Source organism: Parambassis ranga, chromosome 22 (assembly GCF_900634625.1).
Source record: "Parambassis ranga chromosome 22, fParRan2.1, whole genome shotgun sequence".
In the NCBI taxonomy this organism is placed as follows: Eukaryota; Metazoa; Chordata; class Actinopteri; family Ambassidae; genus Parambassis; species Parambassis ranga.
This window is the reverse complement of record NC_041042.1, coordinates 12,137,447-12,164,672: the sequence shown is the minus strand read 5'-3', so window position 1 is coordinate 12,164,672 and position 27,226 is coordinate 12,137,447. Positions and strand designations below refer to the sequence as shown.

The following is a 27,226-nucleotide window of genomic DNA, read 5'->3' as shown; positions in this document are numbered from 1 at the left end:
ATGATGGTTTTTGTTGTGTGGCTGCTAAATAAATAAATGAATAAATAAATAAATGAATAAATAATAAATAAAAATCTTGAAGCGCAGACCGACTTTTTCTAACTGCGTAGCAGCCAATCAGATTTCATTGGATGTATGCGGAAGTGAGAATGTTTGCCGCCAGACAGGAAACTAACAAACAATGAAAAAGAACCAATAACGTTTGCCTTCAAAATAAAAGCACATCTCTAAACATCTGGAGATAGTTGTAAATGTAAGCTGTTTTGACACTTTTAATAAGCCAGGTATATGCCATGAATCGGTTTAGCCTTTTCTCAAAACATAGTCGAAACATTTTGGATTAAATAGAAATTGGGCATTATTTTATTTTGAAATTTCAACACGGATGTACTTTATAAATCCAAATACCTTAACAGTGGTGACAGGGCAGCAGATTCTGGCAGCTAGTTTTTTTTGTTACAAAAGTTTACATTCTGTTATTTCCATCTTTAGACAATGCAGTCCGATATGTTCTTACATGTCGCTAATTTCAGCACGCTGTTTGTGTGCATGGTGCTGAAGTTCCCGCAGATTTTCGTTCTGATGCGAGCCAAGTCTGCGACCGGAGTCAGCCTGAACAGTCTGCTGCTCGAGTTGATCGGGTAGGCGATGTTTAGTGGAACTTCATGATGTGTGTTTTTAGCGTAAATATAATTCATTGTGTAAAGTGTACAATTTATTGGAGAAAGATACGATCATCTGTGACCAATGTGTTAGGATAGAAGACGTTGTGTTACCATTTATTGCTGATGTGATGTCTTCCTGTTTCTCGCCGGCTGCATCTCCTATACAGACACCACTCCTCAAAACTCCATGCAAAAAGTCGCCAGATTTATTTTGGCTAATTCTTATAGCTAACTGCACATGCTAAAACATAAAATGAAATCAGAATTAAATCCCAAGTGCTCCAAATTAAATTCGGCCTACATTTTTTTATTCATTTAAAATAGCAACCATTTTTGTTTGATCATTCCAAAAACAGGAATTTTGTATAGATTTAAATAGAACATGAGGACATAGTTTACATAACTGAAAAAACATTTTTTATTTATTTACAATAAAATGCTATTTGTTTAACATGAAAAAATAGTAATAATCCCTCTGTGAAGGATTAACACTCAACAACTGTGCTTTGTTTACACAGCTGAGGATTTTTATTCAATTATTGAGGTCAAGGGGGAAGTGCCCTTGCTTGCAGTATACTGTAGATTAGTTCCTAAAGTAGGTCTTATTTATTTTATCATCTATTTTAAATCTTACATATATATAGTGATTTTCCAACATGTGAGTTAAAGCGAGTTCACAGGGCTGTGTAATATGTGTGTGCATCCTCAGTGACTGGAACGAGCTGCACGGTCTCTATTGTGTTGGTGAGCGATAGCCTGCTGGCACTGTGCATGCAACAAAATCAGTGCTGTTTATCTATCTAGATGTGTGTGTTACAAAGGTTTGGGGATGTCTGATTGTACTCTAAACTGACACCATGTTCTTTACAGGTTCATAGTTTTTGTAACATACCAGATGTACTACGATTACCCACCTCCAACATACCTGGAATATCCCATCCTCATTGCTCAAGGTGCGTTTTATTATTATTATTTTACAGTTAGTTTTTACAATGTGCTTTTTCTCTAGCCTAAATTACTAACTTCTGTAAAAGGGATAAAAAATTTAAAATAAACATGTGGAAACTTTGCACATATATGCAATTTATTAATCAAAAATAAAACTGAACTGGGCAAAAACGAAGGGCTCTAATGAGACTGTATAACAGTCAAGCAGAAATCACACACAGCACTAAGTGGGGCATGTTATAAACCTGCCCTGTGTCCTCAGATGTCATTCTCCTGCTTCTGATTCTTCATTACACCGGCAGCCTGCGGCACAGCCTCATCTACACCTTGGTGTATCCTTTCATTTTCTTTTACCAGTGGATGTGAAAATTCTCATTTCGTGTTTGCAGAAAATCAATGACCCATTAGCCTTTTTTGTGTCCCATTTTACTGCCTTGACATTACCGTGCTCAGGTTTGTCGGTGGGTGGAGGCTCCTCACTGTGGAGAAGTGGATCATAGATTTGGCTATGGTAATAAATCTATTAAACATCAATCATAACTCATTGTATGTGACAGAGTAAGCAAAGAGATGGCATGTCATCAGTCAGGAGTAATGAGGCGGAGATTTGAGAAGAGAGACATGTAGACAGTATAAATGCTTAAATGGTCTCAGTGGTTAATGAATATGTCTTTAGGCATTGTGCATACAAATAGGTGTGGGCAGTGATCCTGCCACCGCAAAGATTAGGATATTAAAAGTCACAGAAATTGTTTGAAACTTTGCACTTTCAGCTCGTCATAGTTTTATATAAAGTGTGGCCTCCACTCTCTTTTCAGAGCCTGTGCACGTTCATTAGTGCAGCCAGTAAGTTTGCCCAACTGCAGTGCCTGTGGAGGTCTAAGGATGCCGGACAGGTTAGCGCCCTCTCCTGGGGGATGGCCACCTACACGTGTTTGGGTGAGTCTGTAAATTTTTCTGTACATTTAAAAAAAAAAAAAAAAAAATGCAACTTTATACAGTCGGATATGTATGGTTTTTACCTTTAACAATGAAAACCCTTGAGAACAATGCTACGGATGCATTGAGAATGGACCTAAACACTGCGTCTATGATACAAAAAATGGACTTAACATAATAATTCATAATTAACATTATCATAATTAACTTGTACTTTTCTTAAAAAAATAATCTACTTAATCAGTTTTATCATTCTCATCACTCAAGTGCTGCTACTATAATGTTATGTGTGATTCTATTTACAAGGCTCCCTAATTGAGGAAATTAGCAATTCAACGCTACATTGATTAAATAATCAGAATGCGCTGTTGGATAATAAGGATGTCATTAACTCGGCTTGCTCATTGTTTTCAGCACGAATTTACACCACCACAGTGACAAGTGGAGACATACAAGGTACGTCAGTCTAAATTTGAAATGACTGTGTGATGTGTAGTATCATAGATCAGATAGGAAGTAGAGTGGGTTGTCCATTAATAACAGGGTTTGTAGTTCAATCCCTGGCCTCTCCTCATGCTTTTAATGTAGAAAAGTGCCATATAAGTGCAGGTTATTTATCTAGCCATCTAATATTTCTCACTTTGTCACAGTTCTAGTGCGGTTCATTGTCATGACCCTGCTGAACCTGTGGGTGCTGCTCACTGTCCTCTACTACCAGAAACACAGCGGCAGATCCAAGAAAGAAGACTAAAGTTTGTATGGGTTTGCTGTAGACACAGCCAATACTGTGAAATAACTGATGGTTTACAGCTTTACTTCAGTTTCAAACAGGAATATTTTTTGAAGTTACATTCCAGTGTAAAATTCTCTGACAAACTGTAGGAAGAAGGACCAATTCTTTTACATACTGTATACATATATAAAAGTTGTGTTATCAGAATGGACAGTCCAAGCCAAGTATATCTGAGGTCTTACTCAGGAAAAGTAATACTGTATTTTAAATAGCTTTCCTAAACTGTTTCAATAAACCAAATGTTGTACTCGCTTCATCTGTCATTTCATTGTTATGCATAAATAAACTGAACACCTGAAAGATAAGAGAAATAGTCCAAAACCAAAAGGCACATCCATGTCTTTATTGTTAAAGTGGTTATTATTATAGAGCTGTTTGGTAGCAAACATGCAATCTGGATGTAGAGCCCTTAAATACAAAGTGGACAAGGCTGTATAAATAATATAATGTGCACTGTATGGCATGTAAAATATATACTGTGTATATTTTATGTATAAAACATGCTTCTTGGTTAAAGGAGAGCACTCAGTATACACACACACACTCACATAGTTTGCTCTGCTATATAAGCCACATACACACAACAATGTGTCCAAACTCAGAGTTTGGTTACCTTTAATACAAAAATATCAGGACAAACACTTTTGAGAAAAAAAAAACGATCAATGGAATAGTGCTGCTCAGTATTTCTAACTTGTGGGATCATGATATGGTTGCATACCTTCAATGTTTCTGCTTCTTATTGGTCAAACTCCCCCTCCTTTTCATTGTCACTACTGGCTAAACATGACATTTGCTAGAAGGCGGGACGCCTGTGGGTGACAGCACTCAAGTGCAGGGCCTGACAAAGCAAACGCATGCAACTTCACTCAAGAGTAGTTGGTGCTGAAAGAGGGCGTCAGTCAAGTATATTTGGATACACATAATACAATGCCTGTGTGTCGTCTCTGGCAAAGCCTAGATGTACATTCAAAAAAACAAAAAGGAGCTGAGCTCGGATCAGAAAAGCATTAACGGTGCACCCCCTTCAATTCAGTAAACATTATCCCTCAAAATTGACAGTGCAGGTTTGTAAGATTATGGGATTGTGAGGAGGGTTTTGCGTCTGGCACTCCATCTAATGCCATTCACTTCTACGGTAGTATTACAATGACAGACTGTGATTCAGAGCGTCTCAGTCAGAAATCTGAATAAGAGGCACTCAAGGAATTTTTTCCTCAAATCCATGAGGAAGGTGCCTCGTCTTCCCAAACCTTAATGACTCTTCAAGAAGTCACAGTTCTTCTGCACAAGTACCTTATTCAAGTTTCTGTGACCCTTGTGGACGCACACCTGAAAGCATCAATGTGAAAAGCAAGAAGCTACAGTCATCATAAAAAAGTTGGAAAGTACAGACACTAGTTCAACAAGCTCAACTGTTTTCAATCAACAAAATACAGACTTTGCCATCTTCTGAGTGTAGTGTTCCCCATTATACCCTTCATATTGTTCACAATTATTAAACATCTTTTTTTTTTGGCCACAAGAATCCCCAAAGGTGAGAAGTTTTCCTTTTGGTTCCTTCAATCAGACAGTGTGTCCTGGTGAGAATTGTTGAGGTAAGTGTATCCCCTTCTTGCCAACGTTGATCAGGCATATAAGAGCTCTTCTCTGTTCAGTTGGAGCTGAAAGAGCTTCTCCAGTGCCACAGGGACACATAATTGCTCTGGCTGTTAGCCTTCACCTAATATCTATACGGGTCATCCAGCTTGCTGAAAGGATCACAGGTGCTGAGGTGAAGCTGATGATGGTGATAAGTGGCTGGGAAACAAGTCGAACAAAATGAAAAACTGATTTTGTAACTCTCACAGGCAGAAGCAGGACAGAGTTGTGGAGAAGTGATGTAGAGTTCATTGTGCTAATCTGCAAACCGAGCCTTGTATGTAGTCCTTGATTCTGCAGGAAACACATGCCACCACTTTGAAGACGCACCACACTCCAAGCAAGGTTAACTGGAGGAAGAGAGACAAACAATACCTTAATGTTAGAAAATGTTCGACATGCAAGACTGGTCCATGTACACAGTAGATGACAGTGACACCATTCTTATTTCAGAGAAAAATCAACCTAATATTCTATGAATTAAATTACAATGGTTGTGTAGATGACCCATTTTCCACTTCAAACACCCGGTGCCAGTGATACCAACTATTACATGAAGAGATCCCCAAACTCACATGTGCACAAGTGCCATCACACAATAGCATTTCACCACCTGCACCTCTGCCTGCACCTCATACAGAATGTATACAAACATACACATACATTCAGGAATTGAGGTGTTTACAGGTAAACATCAGCGCAAAGGAAGGACAGCATCGAAAGTCTTCATTTGTACCAGTGACTGCTGGATTCTTCGTGCCTCAATTTGAAGCCATTTGACCTGCGGGGGGCTCACAAGTCAGGATGCAGGGTCATGATGTGAGACATTTTTAAAGGGTGTTAACACGACCCGTGACCACTTGACAACAAACAGTGGAAATGGCAAGAAGGTTTTCCTGAGTTCAGATTTATATAGTTATAAATATATTTTTTTAAATGGTAGGCACTGCACAGCACACACTGCACACAGTGTTACCATATGCGGTCATCAGAAATGTATAGAAGAACAATCATCATCGATATCATCCAAAGCCCAGTGCCAGTCCTGAAGACTGAAGTCGTCCAATCTGAAAGGGAAGATTAGTTTTGATGGCCATGTACCAATTACTGAACAAACTGGTAATCACAAATAAAGCCATGTCAAGGACTGTGGATATTGTGCTGTTATTCCAAGTCCCCCAGGATTAACAAAAGAGAAAAAGCATTAACATAGTATGATTTTTAAGTGTCAGTTTGGGAAACCCTTAATTTTGCTACCTGCTCTTGCTGGTGGGGAGCTGTCGACTGGGCCTCCTCATGGACTGGCTGGGCTGAACTTTCATGGAGGCGCGTGGCGAGGAGCGTGCAAAGTGCTCTGGTGGTGGAGGCTTCTTAGGAATCTTCTTGACCAGCCGGCTTACCCACTTTTGCTGCTCCTCCTGTGATATGGCCAGCAGCAGCAGGTTCTTGGCTGATGACACGTCGTAGTTAACTAGTGGTGAAATAGAATGGAAATTGTCAATGAAGTTACATAACACTCCACAAATTATATATATAAAAAAACCATGAAGTAGAGCATCATACCTTTGCAGGGAGCAATGATCTCTTCCTTCTTGTCCATATGGTCCTTGTGGCACTTTATGTGGCAGCGCCGGCACTCCAGAGCGGGCGGTGGCTTGAACATGTTCCACAGTGGCTTGGTGCACGCCTCACAGTTGGTGGGGAAGTGGTAGAGTGTGGGGATAAACTCGTGGCCCTTGTGGCAGATGTAGCTGGACTTCTCTCCAATGGGCAGTGGCTCCACAGGAAATTCTGGTTCCTTTTTGCTTTCGCCTTCATTGGCATAAAGAATCTGGAGAACAGAATTTGAGAATTTTTTTAGAGGACAATTTATAAAGTCCAAGATAAATAATAAAAGGGTTAAAAAAGCAGTGCAGGGGCAGACCTGGAATATCCTGGGAATCTCTTTGGCATCAGCACGGTACACATCTGTTTGAGTGACAGGCCTCACATGGAAGAGTTTACTATGTGATGGAAATAAGTGTTGTTAGGTCTTCCCATGAGATTATATGAAGTGCATTCATCTGATCAATTCAACGGCAAATCTTCTCTCAGCTGAGGTGTCGTACTTACTCTATATCAAGCACCATGTAGGGAATGGACTGCTCTTTGTCTTGCTCGCTGTTGTAGAAGAGAATCTTCTTGCTGCTTACTACAACATACTACAGCAGAAGGACGGATATGGTAAGAAAACACACCAACAAGGAGCTCCATTCAAAGCAGCTTCATCACTTTCATACCTTTCTCTCCCATCCAAACTTCTTGGTGTTGTTCCTGACAGGCAGGGAGAGCCAGCCCTCAAGCCGTGTTTCTGAGTGGGAGCAAGAGACTTTCAGAAATACTCACAAAAATACTACTTATTTTACAATGATAATACCAGTGTTAAATATTACCTGTGTATGCATCATCAGCATCAAACTCTGGCCCACTGCTGACACTGGCAGAGTCTATTGACTGAACACTGAGCGACTGTAAGAGATTCCTCAGCTGCTCGATGTCACTGTCTTTACTGTCCAAAGCCATCTGCAGCTCAATACGCATCTGGCTCTCATCTGCCAATTGCTACACAATACAAAAATGTCAGAAATATTCTGTACTTATAACAACGGTGTCTAAATATCGGTGATTGCTCTCTCTGTTTCAGAGGTGACTGGTAACTTACTGCTTGCATTTCATTGATCTCTCTCTGGTATTTGATAATACTGCTGTTGAGCTTTTCCTTCTCCGACCTCAGCTCCAGCTGCAGCTTCCTGTTTTCCTTCTCCTTTCGCCGCATGTCTGTGTCGTTACCACGGCGACTACCTCCACCACGTACTTCCTTCCTGTTCATGATCTCCGCCAACTTATTGACAGCCTGTTGATGCATATAGGAATATCAGAATCACACAACAACAATTTTCTATTAAGCATAGAATATTATCAAATGTTTAAGTGACCTGAGTTTTCAGTGTCCTCTCTGACTGCAGCTGCTTTTCAAATGCCTGCTTCGTCAGGCTGATCTGGTGCTCCCAATCCTTCGACTTATCCGAATCTGAAGAAAAATACACACATGAAGAAATCACACTAAAAAACTTTACGTTTTAACTTTAACCATATAAATTACCTTCTATTGCCTCCTTCAGTTTGTTGTTCAGCTCTTCCTTCTCATTGGCCAGGTTGGCAACATCACTTGTCAGGGTTCTATTGGCTTCCTCCAGCTATGTGGCAGAGGAAATACTGTCATATGTACTGTAGGGGTAATTGTATATGTATATACATACACTGTGTAGCAACTTATTGAATGTGAACATTTTCACATAACAATAGATCAGAAACGGCTTCAAAACTAAAAGTACAAAACCCATTCTATCTGGACTCAACACAATAACGGTTTAGATGGCAAGCAGTAAGGCTGCAACTCACAGAGCTGATGGTAATATCCTTGTCGGATAGCTCTTGACGATGGCGAGCCATCATCTCTTTTAGTTCCAGCTCCTTCATTATTTTCTCCTTCTCTAGGTCTGAGTACTGCTCCTCAGCGATGGAGCGTGCCAGCTGCTCCGAATCAGCCTTTGTCAATGTGATCTCTAGCTGGGCTGCCAAGGAGTCCCTAAAAGACAAGGACAAATGCATCCACATATCAAAATGCTAAATAATCTGACTTTGGGAGTGAATAAGTTATTTCTTTTATATTAAAGCAAATCTACCTCTCCTCCTGTAGTTCCCGCAGAGACTGCTGAACTTCCTTGTAGAGTTTGTTCCTCTCCTCACATTCCTCCTTTAGTTCACGAACCTGGGTCTTATAGAGAGTCTGAAAAATAGGTAACACTAGTCAAATACAGCTACCAGCAAATGCATTAGCAACTGATGCCTTTACACATGAGTCCAGCAGTTTCAATGCTAACCCTAACCCAGGCAAGTAAGAAGGGAAACACGTTTAAATCAGAACAAAATGTTACAAAAGACAAACTAGACTTACTGAGAAATACTGTTCAGCCTCTAACTGGTCTTGTAGTTCCTTCATTTGTCCGTCTGTGTCCTGTCTTTCTCTACAAAACAGCAACAAGAAGAAATCAGTCACTCACTCATCATCTGTTAAAAGAGAAAGTCATGATAATGGCTGGTAAAATATATTGTGTAAACTGACTTGCGTAGTTCTTGGTTCTGTTTTTCCAAGCTACATTTAATGTCCAGCAGGTGATTGGCTTCCTGTTTGAGCTGTTTCTCTGAGGTTCTCAAGCTACTGAGCTGCTGGTTCTGGGCTTTCAAGTCATTCTGAACGAGATTACGCTTCTGGGTCTCCTGTTCGATCTTTAGCGTCAGGTTTTTCACCTAAAAGAATGGATCAAACAGAAGATATGTTCAACATTTCAGAAATGTTTTTTTTACTTGTTTGTATTACAGTTTTGTAAACAAGGAATGAATTGCCTATTTCTCTACTGAAAGTACATTACATAAGATGCATGATTTGTTTCTGTAGGTGGCATTTAAAATTAAACACTCACCTCCTCAGTGAGGCGGTCCTTGTGTCTGCGCAGCTCGTCTAGCTTCTGTAAGGCCTGTTTATAGTCACAGTCCATCATGCTGCTGTGTTTCTCCAGCTCAAGTATTCTGTTTTCCAGCCGCAGTTTGGCTGCTCGCTCCTCAGCCAGCTTCTGCTCCATCTCTGCATACAAGGATTTCAATTATGTTAATATGTCATACTTAACATAGTGCAATAACAAAAGTTGAACCCCTGAATAAATGGCTTTTCCCTATTCAAACTGTGAGACAACCAGTGGCCTGGATGGGTGCCCTTACCCTTCATGGACTCTGACTTTGCCCCCTCGATGGTTACTTTGATCTTGCTCTTGTCAGCCAGCAGCGCCCTGGTGGCCTTATGAGAGGCCCCCTCCTGCTCCAGTTCCTGCTGCAGCACCTTCAGCTTGTAGGTCAAATCAATCTCCTTGTTGCTCTTCTCCTGTACAGAGACAACGCAAGGCCAGAGGCGTTTTCACCTAACTCAGAGTGGAGTGGTCTGGTTTTACCAGATTAGCGCAACAGATTACATATGTACCTAAAAATTATACAAAAGTATAGTTTACAATTCATGCTTCGTATTCTGTCACGTTGTCCGGTTTACCTTTTCCAGATCTGTGAGTTTCTCCTGAAGCTGTCGCTTCTCTGTCTCAGCTTTGGACAGAGCCTGTCTCTGCTGACGTGTTTCATCCTCCAGCCCGGAAATACGTCCTGAAAGACAAAATCAATGCCCTCAAATAGGAAAATATTCAAAAACATGTAATACTAAAACAAATGGGTTAGGGTTATATGACAACATAAATACCACTTTAATCGGACTGTGCTGTAATTAGTGCTGATGTAAACATTCATATAGTCATAGGTTTGGTGCAGTATGGCCAGTCTATGTGGGACTGGAGCAAACAAAGGGGGTTTGAGCCTATAAACATAAGATGTATTTGTTCTAGTTTATATAAGACTTCAGACTTTTAATGTGTAAAATACACCTACAGGTTACTTTACTGCCTTTACCTACAAATACGCTCAAAGTAAGCTTTTCCGTTCTTTCTCTCACATAATCACAGGTTGTGTGTTCTGTTTGCTGAATGGATTCCAGCAAAAAAATATATTGCTCCAGTGCAAACATCTTACTGTGGCCCGGAAAGCCTCTTGACTTCCTCAGTATTTGGGTGGCACATTACTCTTGCCCTAAGTAAACTAAATAAGCTGAAGTCAGGCGAAAATAAAAGGATGTGAAGCAGCAGAGATGCTAAACTTTTGTCAGTGTTGTGTTACATCATAGAAAAGCTTTCACACACATACAGACATTAATCAGATGTGTAAAAATGCTTTCCCACATTACATTCAGTATGTCGCTTACCCATCAAGTCACTGATGGTTTCTGACCCCTGGCTCTGCTCCCTCTTCTCTGTCTCCAGTGCAGCCTGCAGACTGATACATTCCTTCTCCAGACTGAGCTTGCTGCGCTCCAGCAGGCAGCATTTATCCTGCAGCTCGCGCACGTTGGCCTCCAGCTGTTGCAGCTGCTTGCTGCTCTCTGTTTGAGTTTTACGGAGCCTCGTCGCCGCCTCAGACTCCGCCCGCAACAACGTATTTGCTTCTTCCAGCTGATAAGGCAATAATTACCATCATAATCAAACACACTGACTTGACTAAATCACAGTGAAATGCAAATGTTTTCAGTCTTCTTTTAAGCCTTCATGCATTGGAATCTGGTTTTTAGTACAGATGTTTTTTTACTAATCTCAAATAATTTATTCTGTTCAAAAACTAATAATACACAGTGTAACTGACCTGCTTCTGTAGGTGAATGTTCTTTTCATTTGAAATGTGTGAGTTTTGGTTTCTTCTCTTCATGTCATCCAGCTGGTCTCGAAGGCTGTTAACTACACAATGCAGAACACAGAAACTATCGTGTTCAAGTCTTGAACTCAAAAAAGTTTTTAATGGCAGTAAGTAAGTAAGAAATAATTATTTTTTTAATCTAAACCCTGAATCTTTTATAGTTAAAATAAGACACTATTTATATAGCAAGTAAAGAGTAGCACTATTATACTATTATACCGTTGGGTCCTCTGACCAGGCAATGGCAGTGTTATCCACATTATATAAGATGTTTAAGTTTGCACTAAATTGTTTGTATCAGCAGCATCCCCAACCTGTACTAAGGAAAAAATAAATAAATAAAAATCAATGGTGCCTAAAAGAAAATGTATCAATGGACATGTTGCCTTCATAGTTTTAGTGTAAAAGTAGCTGCTTTTTATTACTCAGGTAGGCACAAATATATATATTTGTATATTTATAATCATAAGACATATGCGCTGTGTTTAAATTCACCTTCATTCTCCAGGCAGCGCTTCCTGTCGGCCTCGTTCTCGGCTTTGCGATGACTCTCCAGGCTCTTGTGCTGCAGCAGGGCCTTTTCTCTCTCCAGCTGCCTCAGAGTTGACTCCAAATTCTTTCTGCTGCTCACCTGAAATCAATCACATAATACTTTATTCAACATTTCCTATAAGGTTGGGTTCACGGGTCCTGATTCCATAACTGGCTTTATGAGAAAGGAGGGGGCTTTATGGGAAGCCAGGGCTTAACACAAATCCAGTCCAAATAGATGTTTTAATTTGGCTGTTAGAATGTGCCAATTGCAGGAGCTGAAGCCCACTGGATATGACAAAATGGTATTCAACCGGAACATATTCAAGTGTGGAGAAAAGGAGTCATTATTCTGACTCAAATACCAAATTTAGGAAAGTCGATTAAATTCGTGAGGATCATAGAATTAATGTGAGTCCAAAGGGAAAAGGCCAATGGCTCTCAGAGATTAAATTATCTGAAGTAATCTTAAACAGCAACAGGCGATGTAGTTACCTCTTCTTCTAGTTCTTTGGAGATTTTATCTAGACGGCTGGTGGCAGCTCTAAATAAAATAAAATAAATAGAGGTTTAACCACTGTGCTCAAGGAAGTTGGTGGCAGCAAATAACCATTGACATGTTATGTTTTTGTATGTCCTGTACCTGCACTTGAGCTCTAAATCATCCTTGACCTGCTTGTCATTATTGAGCTGCACCTCTAGGTGGTGGAGTTTCTTCTGTAGTGCTGCTGACTGTGGAAAAAAAAAACATCAAGCAATCACAAATGTCTCCCAGGCCACAGACAGGACTAATCAAAGGGAGCTTCTCATCTTTTCTTTGCATCCAAGTCGCTCCCACTGAAGACACAAGGGAGAGATGCAGAGAAAAGATAAAAGTAGAGCAGAACAGAAAGAAAAGTTGTTTTTGGAGAAATGACACATCCTTTAACTGAACCGATAATTGAAACAGATGTTTGCAGGTGTTAACACAGAATGTACTTTGGAGTTTGCACAGATACTATGATGTCCTGTTTAAACAATGACACGGGTGCACAGTTTCTACTGCCAACACAGCAGTGCGGTGATGTTCTCCAAACACAGGGAAATGATTGACAAGATAAATCTCTCTTTATTAATGAGACCTAGCAAGACAAGCACCGATCTTGCCAGCTAACTAGGTGCCAATTATAATTGGCAGTAGTCTTTTACAACTGAAGTCAAATAAGAGTTCCCCAGATTAGCAGTCAGCTCAGCCACTTACACCGAAAGCTGCTTAAGTCTTTCAGTGCAGCTAAGAACACAGACATTCTAACAAAGTACAAATAAATCACAGGATAAGGGAAACAAATCCTCTTCTAAGTTGTTTCAATCATAATCCTTTATGTGTTGAAGTATGAAGCTGGAGTGTTCACAATGTCAACAGGCCTGTTCTGTGCAGTCATGTAAACTGATATCTGACCAATCTGTATTATTGTAGTTGTTCAAGGTGCACCTGGCAGTTTCTGTGTGGAGGTACTTACCTCTCCCTTCGAATTCTCATGAGTCACAGAGGAATTGTTGGAAGCATTGAGTAACCTGAAGAAGGAAAAATAAGTCAACATAAGGTCAAATCAACAATCTGTATTTAACGTAACTACAAGAATCGTGATGAATAAAACTAAGAATAAAAATAAGATCATTTACTGGTCTTCTTTGAAGTAGGTGAAGCCAACAAATGGTAACTGATTTCCAACAAAGGCCTTAGGTGTGGGAAAGGTTTCTACATCTCCTTTGTCATCCTCTATCTCGTCAAAGTTACTGGTGTCTATGTCACTGCTCAGTTCTGGCACCACCGGGGCAACCGCTGAGGAGAAAGGGAAAAAAGAAGAAAGAAAGGAAGGAAGGAAACAGGCAAGTGTGAACTGCTGGAAAAAGGAAGTTCTGAGTAAACAAAACTTGTTTCAGTTTAATAAATAATTTTAATGTGTGTTTAGAATAAGTTCCACCTTCAACCCAAACACTTAATATCAGGAGCAAAGTGCTGCAAGAAAAAACTGTATAACCTATGCATATGGTGTAGTACACATACTGTAGGTTCATGCTAAAGCTTATGACACTAACTGTCTCTCATGGTGTCAAAGGTCCACTGGTCATTTTTGAAGAAAGGGTGTCGCTTGATTTCCTCCACGCCATTTCTGCCCAATCGCACCTCCCTCAAAACAAAGACAGTGAATGAGTTAATTTCCATCAAGACTCACAAACTGTCCACGCTCATAACCGACTCTCCTTACCTGTCAGTCAGAAAGGCACAGATGATATTTTTTGCATCTTTGGAGATCTCCACATCATCAGGGAAGTTTAGAGAGTTCTTATGGTCCATGATCTTACTGTAGGTTCCCACCAGAGAGTCGGCATAGAACGGTGTGTCACCTACAGTTAGCAACAGTGAAACAGATGGCTATGACTTAAAAGCTGCCGATATAAGGCAAATAAACTACAAAGTTGAAACGGCAATCTTCCGACTGTCTTTAATGCCACATTCACTGACCGACAAGCATCTCGTAAATGAAGACTCCTACGGACCACCAGTCGCATTCTCTCCCATAAAAACCATCTCCTCCCTGGGATTTCAGCACCTCCGGAGAGATGTAGTCTGGAGTCCCAACTGCTGTATCACAGTGCACCATGCCAGTCTGCCACACAAAAACATCAAATCCAAACTTATGAGACACAAAGTGTTTGTCTCCAGTTAGCTAGGTGAATTTATGCATCACAACAGCTTTGCTCCTAAATTCAATTAGAAATGTGTACAGGAAATTGAGGCCAACAGGTTCTGTTTTAGAACTGTGTATATGAGCTGCTTTGTGCTTGTAATAGGAAAGAAATGTGTTCATGCTGTGCACCTCATTTCCATGTTTCAAATAGCCATTCTGTTGGCATCAAAACATAGTTGGAGGTTCCTCAAATAAACAGATGCACAGCTTGTTTGGATTTTCTTGCATTTGTAACCAGCCTACTCTGACTGTGAGGTGAAAAAATATCTGCTGGCAGGTAACATGAGCACGACATGCTTCTGCACTGAGGCTTATACTCACAGAGTCCATCTTCATGCATGTGCCGAAGTCGGCCAGCTTTAGGTGTCCGTGCCTGTCCAGCAGCATGTTGTCTGGCTTGACGTCACGGTGGATAAAACCCATGGAGTGAATGGCGTCCAGGGCCATCACCACTTCAGCTGTGTAGAACTTGGCCCATTTCTCTGGCACATCATAAGTGCTGGTGAGGTTAACCAGATCACCACCTGGCATGTACTCCATCACCATGTAGAGGTAGTGCTCATCTTGGAAGGCACAGCACAACTAAACACACAAACACAAGCTCATTGCTGAAGATTCCAGGGAAACAACATTTCTTAATTAACATCTAGAAGTAAACAAACCACAGGAAAGATTTTCAGCTTCTCAAACACTTGCCTGCACAACCCAGGGACTGTTGGCAAATGCCATGATGTCCCTCTCTTCCCAGAAGAATGCAGAGTCAGAGCGCTTGATCATCTCAAACTTACTCAGCAGCTTCATTGCGTAGACCTTCTGTGAAGCTTTATGCCGGACCTGAAAGGTGTAGCAACATGTTATTCAAAGCAGCTTGAAAAAGGCTGTGAACAGGGGTAAACCGCAGGTTTTAAACTCACCAGCTGGACCTCACCGAATGCCCCTCGACCTATCACTTTAACTCTGTCAAAGTCTTCAGACTTCATCTGTAGGTTCCGAGCTTGCCCTATGACTTTTTCATCTGAAATAGAAGTGTAACCTCAGCAAATAAAAACTGAGAAAGAGTTAAGTGTGCATTTAATAGTGTGGAAAAGTTCAACTTCTGACTTACATCTGTTTAAGAAGGTTTCTATGTTTTTGTTCTTCCGTAGTGCAGGATAGTCCAAGTCCAACACCAGAGCATTTATTGAGTCCTATAGACAGAGAGAGAGAGAACAATACATTTATCACGTGATGAACAGAACACCACAGAAAAAAATATCCTCTTACAGTTACATGTCTGCAAAATTATAACTATTAGCAATAATTTCCATAATAGGCTTTACTAAGTAACATAAATACTTATACATACAAAATAAACTAAGCTATGACTTTTAAAAAGAAGACCATGTAGGACAGTAAAAGGCACCGTCATAGTGCCTATGCTGCAAGTTCGGTTGCACTCAGAGAGATATTTGTTATATTTACAATTTGACTCTTTAAAAAAAATACAGTTTTCATTTCTACAATTTGTATTAATGTGATATTATAAATAAATAAACCTGCTAAAAATGATGCATTTGATAGCTTTCGCCATGCCAACAACTATGTTAACTGAAAATTTCAAATCGCCTAATTGACGCATGGTATTTTTGGCAAACAATAAAGGAAAGGAAACCTTAGGCAACTTTACTGTCCACTGAATGCATTTGAAAGGAGAGTTTGTTTTCTGTCTATTTTCTCACCATTGCACGGAACAAAAACAGTTCCACATCACTGCACCCCAGCAAGTCTGAATGAAAACTACCAGCCTCCCCTGAGTATTTCATTCAACAGTCATCAACTTGAGTGACTAGATACACAAACGGCAACTACAAGCAAAAAAAGTTTTAAATAAAGGCTTTGTTCCTCGACGGAGAAGAACACACGGTGACTAATTTTTCCATCATCAGCTGCCTACTTGAGTCTGTCCATGATATTCATCTGCTGACAAAGGATGAACACACTGTTTTTCTGACCTTTTGTAAACAGTCTAAAAGTGATGAAGTCACCTCCACACAGTGCACAGTCACAAGTTGAGAACTGTATTTACCACTTTGCTGACTTTGATGGCCATAATAGTTTACATAACATCCAAAAAGGGGCAGAAGCAAAAAGAGGAAATTCAAAAGCACCAGCACCAAGAATGTTTTCGAAATTGCCCCACTGACACGTTACATGTACACACCCACTCTATTGCTCTCGCTCACACACATACACACACACTTACCCAATCTCTGTATTAGCCATACTAGACAAAACAGAACAAAGGAGTGAGTGAAACATTCATAGAATTATTTTTTTAAATACTTGACATTTGACAATTACTGTCGTCACTGGATGATCAGTATGTATGATAACCTTTAACAACATTTTCTGTCTCAGAATGCCATAAAAAAGTGACTCAACATGACTTTTATTAGTGGTGTTATACAACTCAAACAGAAACAGAGGTTGGGAAATGTAGCGCAGCATGTTAATTCAGCTGAACACAAGCTGACTATTAGTGGCATTCTGACATTTTTTTAATGGATGCAGTTTGACCCAGGGCAATCCAGGGAAGCCATTAAATAAGCAAAAGACTGACTGATGCTAAAACATAATCGTTACAGTGTGTAACAACGAGGAAGTCATCTATCAACTTTTGCATTCCTGAACGGTCAATGAGGAGCTGAGCTGAGCCAAATATTACAACAGAGAGCACAAGAACCCAAATATGACCCAGTGCTGTGATTGTCTTCTTTACAACATGTTGACTACTTCTCACTTTCTGCTCTGTTCTTGTTCTTCCATCATCGAGTGCTGGGTGGTGTAACACTAACTCTTTTATGTCACCCTCACTTCCTATGTACTTGTTTCTCCTCCACCTTTCTTTTGTGTCTTTCACTGCTCTTTTCTCTTGGTCTCTGTGAGTCTTATCAGGCCGTCCTCCTGCTGCCTCCATCGGCCTCCACTCGGCTGAAGTCGGCAGTCTTGTTTAATCGTCTCAACTTCACTTCCCCATTAAAGGACTGACCTCACACAAAACTACTATTTAAGGCAAAAAAATACACACGCTGGGGGGTGGAGAGGAGTTGCCGGGTGTCTGTGTGCATACACCCAACAAGCACACACACAAGGATCTCCTCGACGAGCATGGCAATACAGGAAATGATCCACCCCACCCCAGGGCTGGCAGATAATTTCACTGTGTCATGAAGTCAGTCCCTGCGTGCAAGTCATTTCCTCTGAGGCAGCGTTCTCTGCTGCTACTAAAAAACACACACACATTTTAAATGCATCATGGCCGTAACCTTGTATGCACATATGCAACAGAATTTCAACTATGAAAACTGTAAAGATAACAATCATTTAAATATTTTACAAATACAGGACTGCACATGAAAGATGACTGAACTTATGATTTGCAGCGTTTCCCCTAGGTTTACAGCTCTGGAGGGGGTCTGTCATCACTACCGTTAGCTTAGTGTAGTCAACGTTCTATCTGTTGGTCTTTCCAATTTTGCTGCCATCCATTATACTGTGCGTCTAAAGGGCAAAACAACAACCAGTCACTATGTATACAGCAGCGATGTTACTGACATGTTACCGTCTAGCCTACAAAGCACATACAGTAGATCATTTTCCAACTTCATGCAACAGTTGTAATATAAACATGCATTTAGTTTTCAGTGTTGGTAAATGTTTAAATGCTAATGATGTTATTTCTCTTCAGCTTTATTCTTTTATGATAAGTAATTAATTGATTGTGTCATTAAATTAAAACAGCCCTAACCTTATGTATCTGTGAAAATCCAAAGGTGATCATTTTAGAAACCATCATAACCATCTGCATGAATGAACACATTTCTCAGAAGCAAATTAGCAAACCACAAAAGCACAACATGTTTAACTCTTCTTACAACGGCTGCTGCCCACAGCCTGCGGTAAAACACACTTATCTCTGCCAGTTTTCTGATCGCTTATCTCTCTAACACAACAAATGGAAAAATTAATTCACCAACAGGGTCAGGAGACAGATCATGTGCTCCACAACAAACCATCAATACCAGAGTCTTAACCATAACAAAGCAGCATGTCGGGCAAAGAAAGCTGGCGAATAAAGAATCCAATGTAGACGGGATTCAGTTCCACAGATTTCCAACTTTGGACATGAAAAAGTTCGTTCACAGTTGCCACGAGAAATGCAAAGTAAACACTGTTGTAATGGTTGGACTCGCTACAGGCATGTAACAAACATTCCCTATCTACAAACTGGACCTCATGGTGCCATATTATTCCATTCTCTCTTGTTTCTACATCTCTCCTCTAAATAAGATGAATCATGTGTGGGGGAAGGATAAATAAATAAATGACCGTTGCCCTGGTGATGACGAGAGGTGCCAGTGGCTCTGTACATCTTTTGCTGCGTTTAAGTGTTATCATGTCAGTGGAGACAGTTGTTTTTTTGTTTTGTTTCTTTATTTGTGTTTGCTTGCAAATTAAACTGCGCTGGCAGATGAGGTGGCATCTGGGGGTGTAAGAAATGAAAAACCTTTAGCCTGAGATGACTCAGCCATAGAAGAGGATACATTACAGTTTTGTAAACAGGCAGCATCCACCTTTAAAATGCTTTTCTAAACCACATTTTAAGACTTTAGAATTCACAGAAACCCCAAAAGTCATCAATAATAAGCCGTTTAGTGCATTGGAGCTACACAGGAGAAATGACTGCATGCAGCTCCTCTAATTTGCTTCCATTAGCATTGCTGTAAAAAATGCCAACAGGACTCTGGAGGACATTTCTCAGCTACTCAGCTGAAGTGGCTATTTATGAATATTAAATAAGCAACAAGTGTCTGGGGAAGTGTAAAAGCTGGATGAACAATTGAAACTTGCACTGACACACTGTTATCTCGGTTCTGGAAGCATTCCAGACAAACACACATCCTGCCTTCCTTGTCCACAGTAACGTTAGCTTCATTTACATCTAAGGGAGAGTCATGTTTTTGAAACGATCGATCTTAATAATTGCAAACCATTCTGTCAGTTTCTTTAGCACACTGTGATATATATGGGACACCTTCCTGTACAGCCACATTAACAACTTTACACTAATGTCTTCCTGAGTGGATAGGAGTATCTGCGTATCTGTTAGGCTTATCAGTATGAGTGGTTAGATTGCATTTTATCTTTGCTATACTGTAATCCAAGCAGTGGGTTATGGCTGGTTGCTTAGCAACTCCTGCAAAACACAAAGAGTGGAAACCAGTGGAAGAAGCAGCAGGCAGGATTTTTATAAGAACTCTATTTTTGCACATTCTATTCTTTCCCATTTTATTTACCCAACCTGCTGTTGACATTATGGAGAAGTCGTTCTCCCCCTGCCTGCTTCCACTCTTTATCACCCTATAAAAAGCCACGTGGATCAACCAGTGAGGAATGCAAGGATGTTAACCTGAAATGAGCTAAACACAAAAAGGAATAACTATTCACATCAATACCTCTCTATACTCCACTTGTAGTCCACCCCACCTCCCCAAGATAAAAACCCCTTATTCTCCTCATACCCATCTCATCACCAGGCATGTGGAACAGAAAATAAGCAGCACTGCTTTGGGCTTTAAAAGGATTGAGCAGAAAGTTAATGTTTTGATTGAATTCCAGCCGTTTTAAAAATAGTTGTGGGGATAAACGGTGGGCAGGGCAGAGCAGGGGGACCGTGCCAGGCAGGGCCCGTAAACTCTCCAAGAAAGACACAACGGCAAGATTCCTGAGCTCATAAATAGCACAGCTAATGTCTCCTCGGGGAATAACAAGAGTATGTCTTACTCTTGCTTTTGACAGATTTCTGTCCCATGCTCCGGTGCCCTGCGCATTTTTGGCACCCACGCTTTATTATTAAGTATACTAAAGAATGTGCCAGGAAAGATAGGAAAGGGAGTGCTGCATCTACATAAGGTCCTCCTGCACGTTAACCTTAAACTGTACATTTACTAAATACCCACACAGATGTTCCCCTAATCAGTTGGACACTATTATATAAAACACACACAGCCTACTGGATATGATGTCTGCTAGTATCAGCTATTAAAGTGATGTAAACAATTATTTTCATTAAAGGGTTTTTCTGTTTTCTGAGTGAAAATGTTCAGAAAGAAAAAAAGCTACTGATAAATTCTGTTTTCTTGCAAAATAGAGGCCTCAAAAACGTTCCTCAAATCATTCAAGACAAGACAAACTCCACTCTTGATTGAACCATGTGGATATTGCCTCATCCCTCAGATAATGTAACACTTAATACCTGTCAATAACTTCTTGATTAAATTATTAATTGAAACTTCCAATCCCATGATGCCAAAATGTATTAATGCTGGAAAAACATTTTTTTTCTTGATATACATAAAATTTAATAGTATTTTATTACATGTGGTAAAGAAGCTACGTTTTCGTGTAAATGAACCCATATAAGGGGCCAACTTGCAATAAAGAAACAACTAAACACTAAAATGATGTCATTAGACTACATTTCCTCACATCGTTTTAGTTTCAATCCTCTTGCATGAACATGGATAAATGAGTATATAAACATTTTCAGTACTGGCATAAACTATTTGAATTGTAACTGCCAGCTTCGGCATTGAATACTGCCGGTCTGAACTACATGCATCCAAATATTCCTGTTTTGGTTTGTTCCAGGAAAAGAAAGCTGTATGAACTCCACAGCTGTGTTGTAATGTGTTGTATGTTGTTCTGTTGTTGCTGCTGGCTGCAAACAATGCAGCTTGTGTGTTGCTAAGATCAACTGACTAATGTTTTGCTTGTGAAAATGAACGCAAATGCGTGTCCATGAGTACCCAAGCCTATGCGTACTGTGTGTTTATGTGTGAAAGGGAGTGCGTGTAGGAGGTTGTGTTGCACCAGCAGGTTGTGATGGAATGATAACGCTGAGGCCAGATGGATGGGTTGTGTGTTATGCGTGGGAGCGTCCTGTTCTCCTCTCTTCTCACTCACACCCTCACTGGAAACTAAAAATACACCAAGACTCAGGTACCCAACTCTTTAACATTCACAGAGTTAAGATTGTGCATATGACAACAAACAAATTCAGCGGGTTGTCTTGCTCACCATCCACTTTGCATAACTGAGTTCATGACCCAGCCACTTTGATCAGTGTGGGAAGTGAAAGTTCTTCAAAAGTCAAAACCATCAGAGCTGTAATATTCAAAAACTATGCAGAAAGGAGCTGACTGCTGTATTATTAGCAAATCCCTGAAGTTTGTATCAAGTTACAATCTCAACCAGTCTTTATGTCTAGACAAGAAGATCCACTAGATTAAGACAAATCTCAGGGTGCATACATTTCCTTTCACATGAAAATCATATACCATTGTAAGCACACTAACAAATCCCCTTGTAGATTTGCTTCTAGCCTATATGTCATATTAAGATGATGAAATCCACAGATAGGCACGTTCAGCAGTATTCTGTTCTGTATAATCAATCAGCTGAGAATGCTAAGTTTATTTATGTATATATGTTTCCCTGGTTTAATATTAATTAAGGGCAATATTTGATTAACATAAAGCAAGCGTATTCAACCATCTATGGGTCATCTTAAATAAATAAGGAAAACCCTGAGCAAGTTTCCCTGCTCTGGCCACCAAAGAAGACCAGAAGCTACATAAATGAAGTGAGGGATGACATTTTCAGACTGCTGACAGTTTGCACAGCCGGAGGAAGACACCAGGTCTTCTTTACTGAAGTGGAGCAAAACCCAAAAAAAGACCACGGAGAGGCCCAACCGTCTCACCAGAGGAGGTGTGGAGCAGAGAGACTGGCTTGTTTTGAAGAAAAAAAAATTGGCTGGGGCCACCGTCCCCAGTGCCTTATAAGGCAGTGTTTCTATCCAGCTAGCACGTTGAAGCTGGGACTGCTGTTGCTGCTTGCCTGAGACCAACTCAACTGCACTCCAGAGATGAAGCAGAGTTTAGTATCAGGTTGCCTGTCAGGGTAAAAAGGAAGATGACATGCAGGGGTTACCCTAACCTCTCTGAAGAGCTACACATTAAAGGAGAAGGTCAGTATAGGTGATGTGTGGTGGGGGTAACAAAAAGAGGTGAGAAGAGTGATAAATATCAAGATAGATGTGGCTAAAAGGAGAGGAGAGAATATAATCTATAAACACCATTAAACAAAACAAGCAATGTCACTTAGTGCTAAATAAAGAGAGCATTATACTGATGAATATTCTAGCCAGGGACTGTCCCTAAGAGATGATCTGGAAGACATCACACTACCTCTCAGCTATTCACATCCACCACTGTTTGCACTTAAAGTTATCTGGACGTGCCAGGTCTGCCGCAGAATCAAAAGACACTGGACTGGGGCAACAGTTAAAATACCTGCAGTGTGTTTAACAAGCCAGAGAGGAGGGGCTGAGCTGTAGCCTGAGAGTGAGGCAGAGCCAGAGAAAAAGAGATAAGGCTCTAAAGTGAAAGGGGAAAGTGCAGTCATTCGTAGGGACTTTGAGCCCCATATATAGTTGCCAACTATTTACTAAATGAAGTCACTTCCCTCAGAACGCCAGAAAGGCAACTTAAGTGACTCCAAATCAAGGGTTCATATTTTATTTTATCTTGAAAATGCCCTTTCTTTTGCTTACCTTCAACAATCACTCCCTGTGCTCTGTGCTGACAAGCAAGTCCAGCACTTCAGTCAGCAGAGGTTTGCTGCCAAATAATGATCACTGTGGTTTGCACAAAGGGAAGGTTGCTGAGACTTCAGGTTACACTTGATCTAATGCTGATAAAAGCAATGTAGTGAATTAGAATGTACCACCCACAGAGTTTAGCAGCACTTAAGCAGCATTTATGTTACTTTTTCTTGTTAGAAAAATGGGGAAAAAGAAGTTCCTTGCAGATGAAAACATTAGCTAGTTACATTAACAAAGGATCAGCTATCTGTAATGAAAGTTACTGGACAGATGCTACAGATTCCTCTATGTCAGTTCTATGTATCCTCACACTAGCCCACCCACAAGTCTGAAACCAATCACTAAAATGCTAATGCAGGTTCTTCTGACTTTTTCCCTGTTGCTACGCCACTACCGCATGGAATTTGTGATTATTTGTCATCATCATTTAGCAAATACGTGCCAATTATCAAGGCGCTTCAAGTGTGCATGTTTTTGTTCCACCAGCAAAATAGGACATGTGAGCCTGCAGTGTTTGCATTTGAATCCTACTGTTAGCAGCAAAACTTCTTCACAGAGTCTGCTAAAAATGGAAAACTGCAGCCTGCTCTCTCCTACGCATGCTTCCCACTCAACTTTTGTCTCCAACACTCAACACCTCTCTCTCTCCAGCTTGTGTGCAGGATGTAAACACCACCGGTGTTCAAGTAAGTATTCTGCTAAATGTTTTAAGGAAAGAGGGAATAGAGCAGGAGTTGTGTGCCTCAAGTTGTGTGGAAGGGGAGGGGGGGGACAGAGGAGGGGGTGTACAAGGGGCCCCGAGCTGGATGGGGCCCATTAAAAGGGGTGAGGTGATGCTTTTTAAGATAGACCTGACAGTGTGTTTGCCCTCTGTCAGATCCAGTTAGGGGGCCAGAAATTCAAACACCGCCACCAGAACAGATGTAACTTTACAGCTAAAGCCAGATCACAGTGTTGGCTCAGAATTACAGTAAGCACAATCCGACACAGGATGACAGCAAACACAGAACATTAGTGACTCCGGCTCGCCACATTTGTGGAGAAATGTCCATGACCATCACCAGAATGTATTTTGGGAAAACAGACCTTCTTTCCCATCTATGTCTTGACATACACTGGTGTAATGGAAGGATTTTTCCACTGCCTTATGCAACTTTAGGTCATCTTAAAACCATCCAAAGGCATCTGCCATAGCGTATTATACCCTGGACTCTTTTTTTCACTATACACAGTGAAAAACTGACATGTTAACTATCAGTCCACTGCAACATAACTTCAATTCTCAGAAAGAAGAAGAAATGGAGGGGAGTTTCCTTTAGCTTGGGTGTCACACATGATCTATATGTAGTCAACAATAAAGGTCTGTTGATGTAATGACACACAAGTGGTTACATAAACAAAGCAGAAGCTAGTTAGAGGGCATTTAAGACTGAACTCTTTACATTAGAGGAGAGAGAGAAAGAAATCAGGAAATGCACCTTTGTATTTCAGTGAGGAAAACAAAACATCAGTTCAACAACTAGTAGAAGTGTTTAAAAAGTTCAGTGGTAGCAGTGATTTAATTGGTTTCAACTAGCCTGTGTCAACTGAATGCATGGCAAATATGTGGTTTAAAGTGTGTACTTATTCGAGTTCCTTTAGATGTGTTAATCCCTGCTAAATGTTAACTGTCGAAGGTAAATATTGTTTAAGGTGGTAAAGGTGGAAAGGTTCAAATATCAAGGATATTTTAAAAAAAAAAAACTAAAAGTTCAAAGAACTAAATCTGAGTATAATCCCAGGCCCAGTTCAATATATAAAAACTGTTTCACAGATGTGGATATCATCCTTTTGACGTGTATATACATATATATCAGTGTGGGATGACAGCAGTAGCTGCATAGCTGTATGTAGGACTGCTGTGGTTCTGTGGGCCCAAGTGCCTCCCAGATGGGAGTTTTAGCCGGAAATATTAGTCTCCATGAACACACCAAGTGGGACATTCTCCACAAATTAATCCTAATCTGTAGACACGCTTCAAAGAGCCCCAAACTGCACTGTCTGCACTGAGTCTTAACTATTAATCAGGCCTGTCTACAGTGCATCCAACACATTGATCTTATTATTACTGTTGTCGTTGTCTCATTTGTGTGCAGACAAGAACTGCTTGGTATGGGATTAAAATAAGAAGAAATAAATAAATGGCATCACTTAACTTTACTGTTTAACTTTAAAAAAACAACAACAATGCTAACAGATAGCAGCAGCTAGCAATCATAGGACTACTGGGCAGCAGAAGGATTCAAAATGCCACCAGCATACAGTTACTAAAGCGTGTGTACACCGTGCCTAGCGGTATAACATGGCATCATTAATAATCCATGAGGTGTATCCCACTTGACTCACCAGCAAACTTTCCAGGTTTATGGCAGACCTGGGGTCCCTGATCATGTCCTCCAGCTTCTTCAGCCGGGTTTCCATCCGCCTCTCGGCGCCCTGCGACATGGCTGCACCTCCTCCTCGGTTAAAAGTTGCGCCGAAAATATCAACAGGTTTTCCCAAAGTGTTTGGAGTTTACATGTGAACCCTCTTTGTTCCTGGCTAATGGCCGTAGGCCTGACGGAGCAGCCTTGGGCTCCCAGCCCACCCAAATCGCTTCCAACAGGAATAGTGTGCACAATGAGGAGAGAATTTCTTCCACTAAAAAAAAAGAAGGGAAAAAAACAACAGACTCCCCGCTTCCCAAAAACTTGCGGCCTTTCAGCTCTCTATCAGTTCATCTCTGGCGACATTACACTTGAATTTTCACCTCGCGGTAAATGAAAGATGCATTTTTTCCCCACCTCGGCGATAAAAGTTTGAATTTGGAGACACAGGCAGCAACAGGCAGCAGCAGCAGGGCGTTTTCTTTGGCCCCCTCTCCTCCCCTTTCCCTCTGGGGTTTTTTTTTGGCCGCCTGGAAATGCTTTGGACTCGCTTCTTTTTTTGTAGGAGAAAATTCCGCTTCGTTTCACCCCATTCAACAACGTTTAGAAGTGTACTTTATCCTCGGTGTTGCCACAAGTCATCCGAAAGGGCGAAAATAATGTCTGTTCTCCCGCGCTGAATTTTTAATAGGCACGAACTCTCTTCCTGGATTTCTTCTCGCATTTTCGCATTTGTCCTCCTCGTCTTGTCTTCGCTCAGCGCTGTGCTCACAAGAAAAACAACAAGTTTTATTCGCAGAGAAAAGTCCTCCAGCGGCGGAATTCTTTACCCTGCACTCACATCTACACTCCAACCGAGGCTGCTGGAGTTTCTCTCCTCCCCCTGACATCAACACGCAGAGGACTCGATTACCCATAATGCATCTGTCCTGTCCTTCAACACCTCCACCTTTGTCGTTTGACCCTGTTCTTACTCACACTTCTTCCAGGTATTTGAAAAATATAAATATAAATACAATTTACACACAGAATTCTCCAAATTCATGTTACTAACTTTTATTTTTGTCCATTTTAATCGCATTTTTTGAACATTTTGGACACAAGCTCAACAGGTTAATCAAAATTTAGCACGTTTTTCTCATTTCTGAAGAATTAATTTTCACATTTAGATTTTATAACTTTGAATTTTTATCTCAAAGTGTGTAAAAGTTTGTGTTATTTTATCAAAATGTACTCAATCAAACATAATTGTACAACTTTCCTGTCTCTCCTTCTCAGGGTGACATTTAACCTGTAGCCATTTATATGTGTGTTATTAAATACCATGCTGATGTGTGTGTGTGTGTGTGTGTGTGCTATTTCCTGGGAGAGAAAAAATCCTCTAACAGGAAATGATGCATTTATACATTTCTTTATAAGGGCTTATTATGGCTTGGCTTGTTCATGGAACAGATGAAAACACAAGCACCGCCTACAGAACAGAA

The 27,226-nt window shown here is 40.6% G+C and overlaps 2 protein-coding genes across 2 annotated transcripts; one reads left to right on the top strand and one right to left on the bottom strand.

Annotated features, from left to right (window-relative positions):
- Positions 1 to 413: 413 nt before the first annotated feature.
- Positions 414 to 3,672, top strand: slc66a3 (solute carrier family 66 member 3). Its single transcript, XM_028394887.1, has 7 exons — positions 414 to 641; positions 1,536 to 1,618; positions 1,876 to 1,945; positions 2,067 to 2,124; positions 2,432 to 2,552; positions 2,967 to 3,008; positions 3,203 to 3,672. The coding sequence occupies exons 1-7, from the start codon at positions 496 to 498 to the stop codon at positions 3,301 to 3,303; spliced, it is 621 nt and encodes a 206-aa protein (XP_028250688.1). The 5' UTR covers positions 414 to 495; the 3' UTR covers positions 3,304 to 3,672.
- A 556-nt stretch (positions 3,673 to 4,228) lies between these two features.
- On the bottom strand, positions 4,229 to 26,630 carry rock2a (rho-associated, coiled-coil containing protein kinase 2a). The gene is made up of 32 exons (XM_028394886.1): positions 25,723 to 26,630; positions 15,736 to 15,817; positions 15,545 to 15,645; positions 15,327 to 15,464; positions 14,952 to 15,212; positions 14,405 to 14,549; positions 14,148 to 14,286; positions 13,978 to 14,069; positions 13,561 to 13,720; positions 13,398 to 13,452; positions 12,542 to 12,630; positions 12,394 to 12,442; positions 11,863 to 11,998; positions 11,317 to 11,408; positions 10,883 to 11,129; positions 10,127 to 10,233; positions 9,805 to 9,964; positions 9,510 to 9,670; positions 9,152 to 9,336; positions 8,984 to 9,053; positions 8,712 to 8,815; positions 8,428 to 8,614; positions 8,129 to 8,222; positions 7,962 to 8,056; positions 7,688 to 7,879; positions 7,419 to 7,587; positions 7,266 to 7,336; positions 7,099 to 7,187; positions 6,911 to 6,989; positions 6,550 to 6,817; positions 6,244 to 6,457; positions 4,229 to 5,336 (listed from the first exon to the last, which is right to left on the bottom strand). Exons 1-32 carry the CDS (start codon positions 25,819 to 25,821, stop codon positions 5,333 to 5,335), a joined length of 4,134 nt encoding a protein of 1,377 aa, XP_028250687.1. The 5' UTR covers positions 25,822 to 26,630; the 3' UTR covers positions 4,229 to 5,332.
- Positions 26,631 to 27,226: the final 596 nt, after the last annotated feature.

What these genes read in the sequence shown, in the direction of transcription:
- slc66a3 (XM_028394887.1), top strand. Translation starts at nt 496, where the DNA reads ATGCAGTCCGATATGTTCTTACATGTCGCTAATTTCAGCACGCTGTTT. An exon ending in TCCCATCCTCATTGCTCAAG is followed by an intron (nt 1,619 to 1,875) that starts GTGCGTTTTATT and finishes CTGTGTCCTCAG; the next exon opens with ATGTCATTCTCCTGCTTCTG. An exon ending in GACAAGTGGAGACATACAAG is followed by an intron (nt 3,009 to 3,202) that starts GTACGTCAGTCT and finishes ACTTTGTCACAG; the next exon opens with TTCTAGTGCGGTTCATTGTC.
- rock2a (XM_028394886.1), bottom strand. Translation starts at nt 25,821, where the DNA reads ATGTCGCAGGGCGCCGAGAGGCGGATGGAAACCCGGCTGAAGAAGCTG. An exon ending in CATTCGGTGAGGTCCAGCTG is followed by an intron (nt 15,465 to 15,544) that starts GTGAGTTTAAAA and finishes TACACCTTTCAG; the next exon opens with GTCCGGCATAAAGCTTCACA. An exon ending in CTTTGACACCATGAGAGACA is followed by an intron (nt 13,721 to 13,977) that starts GTTAGTGTCATA and finishes CTTTCTCCTCAG; the next exon opens with CGGTTGCCCCGGTGGTGCCA.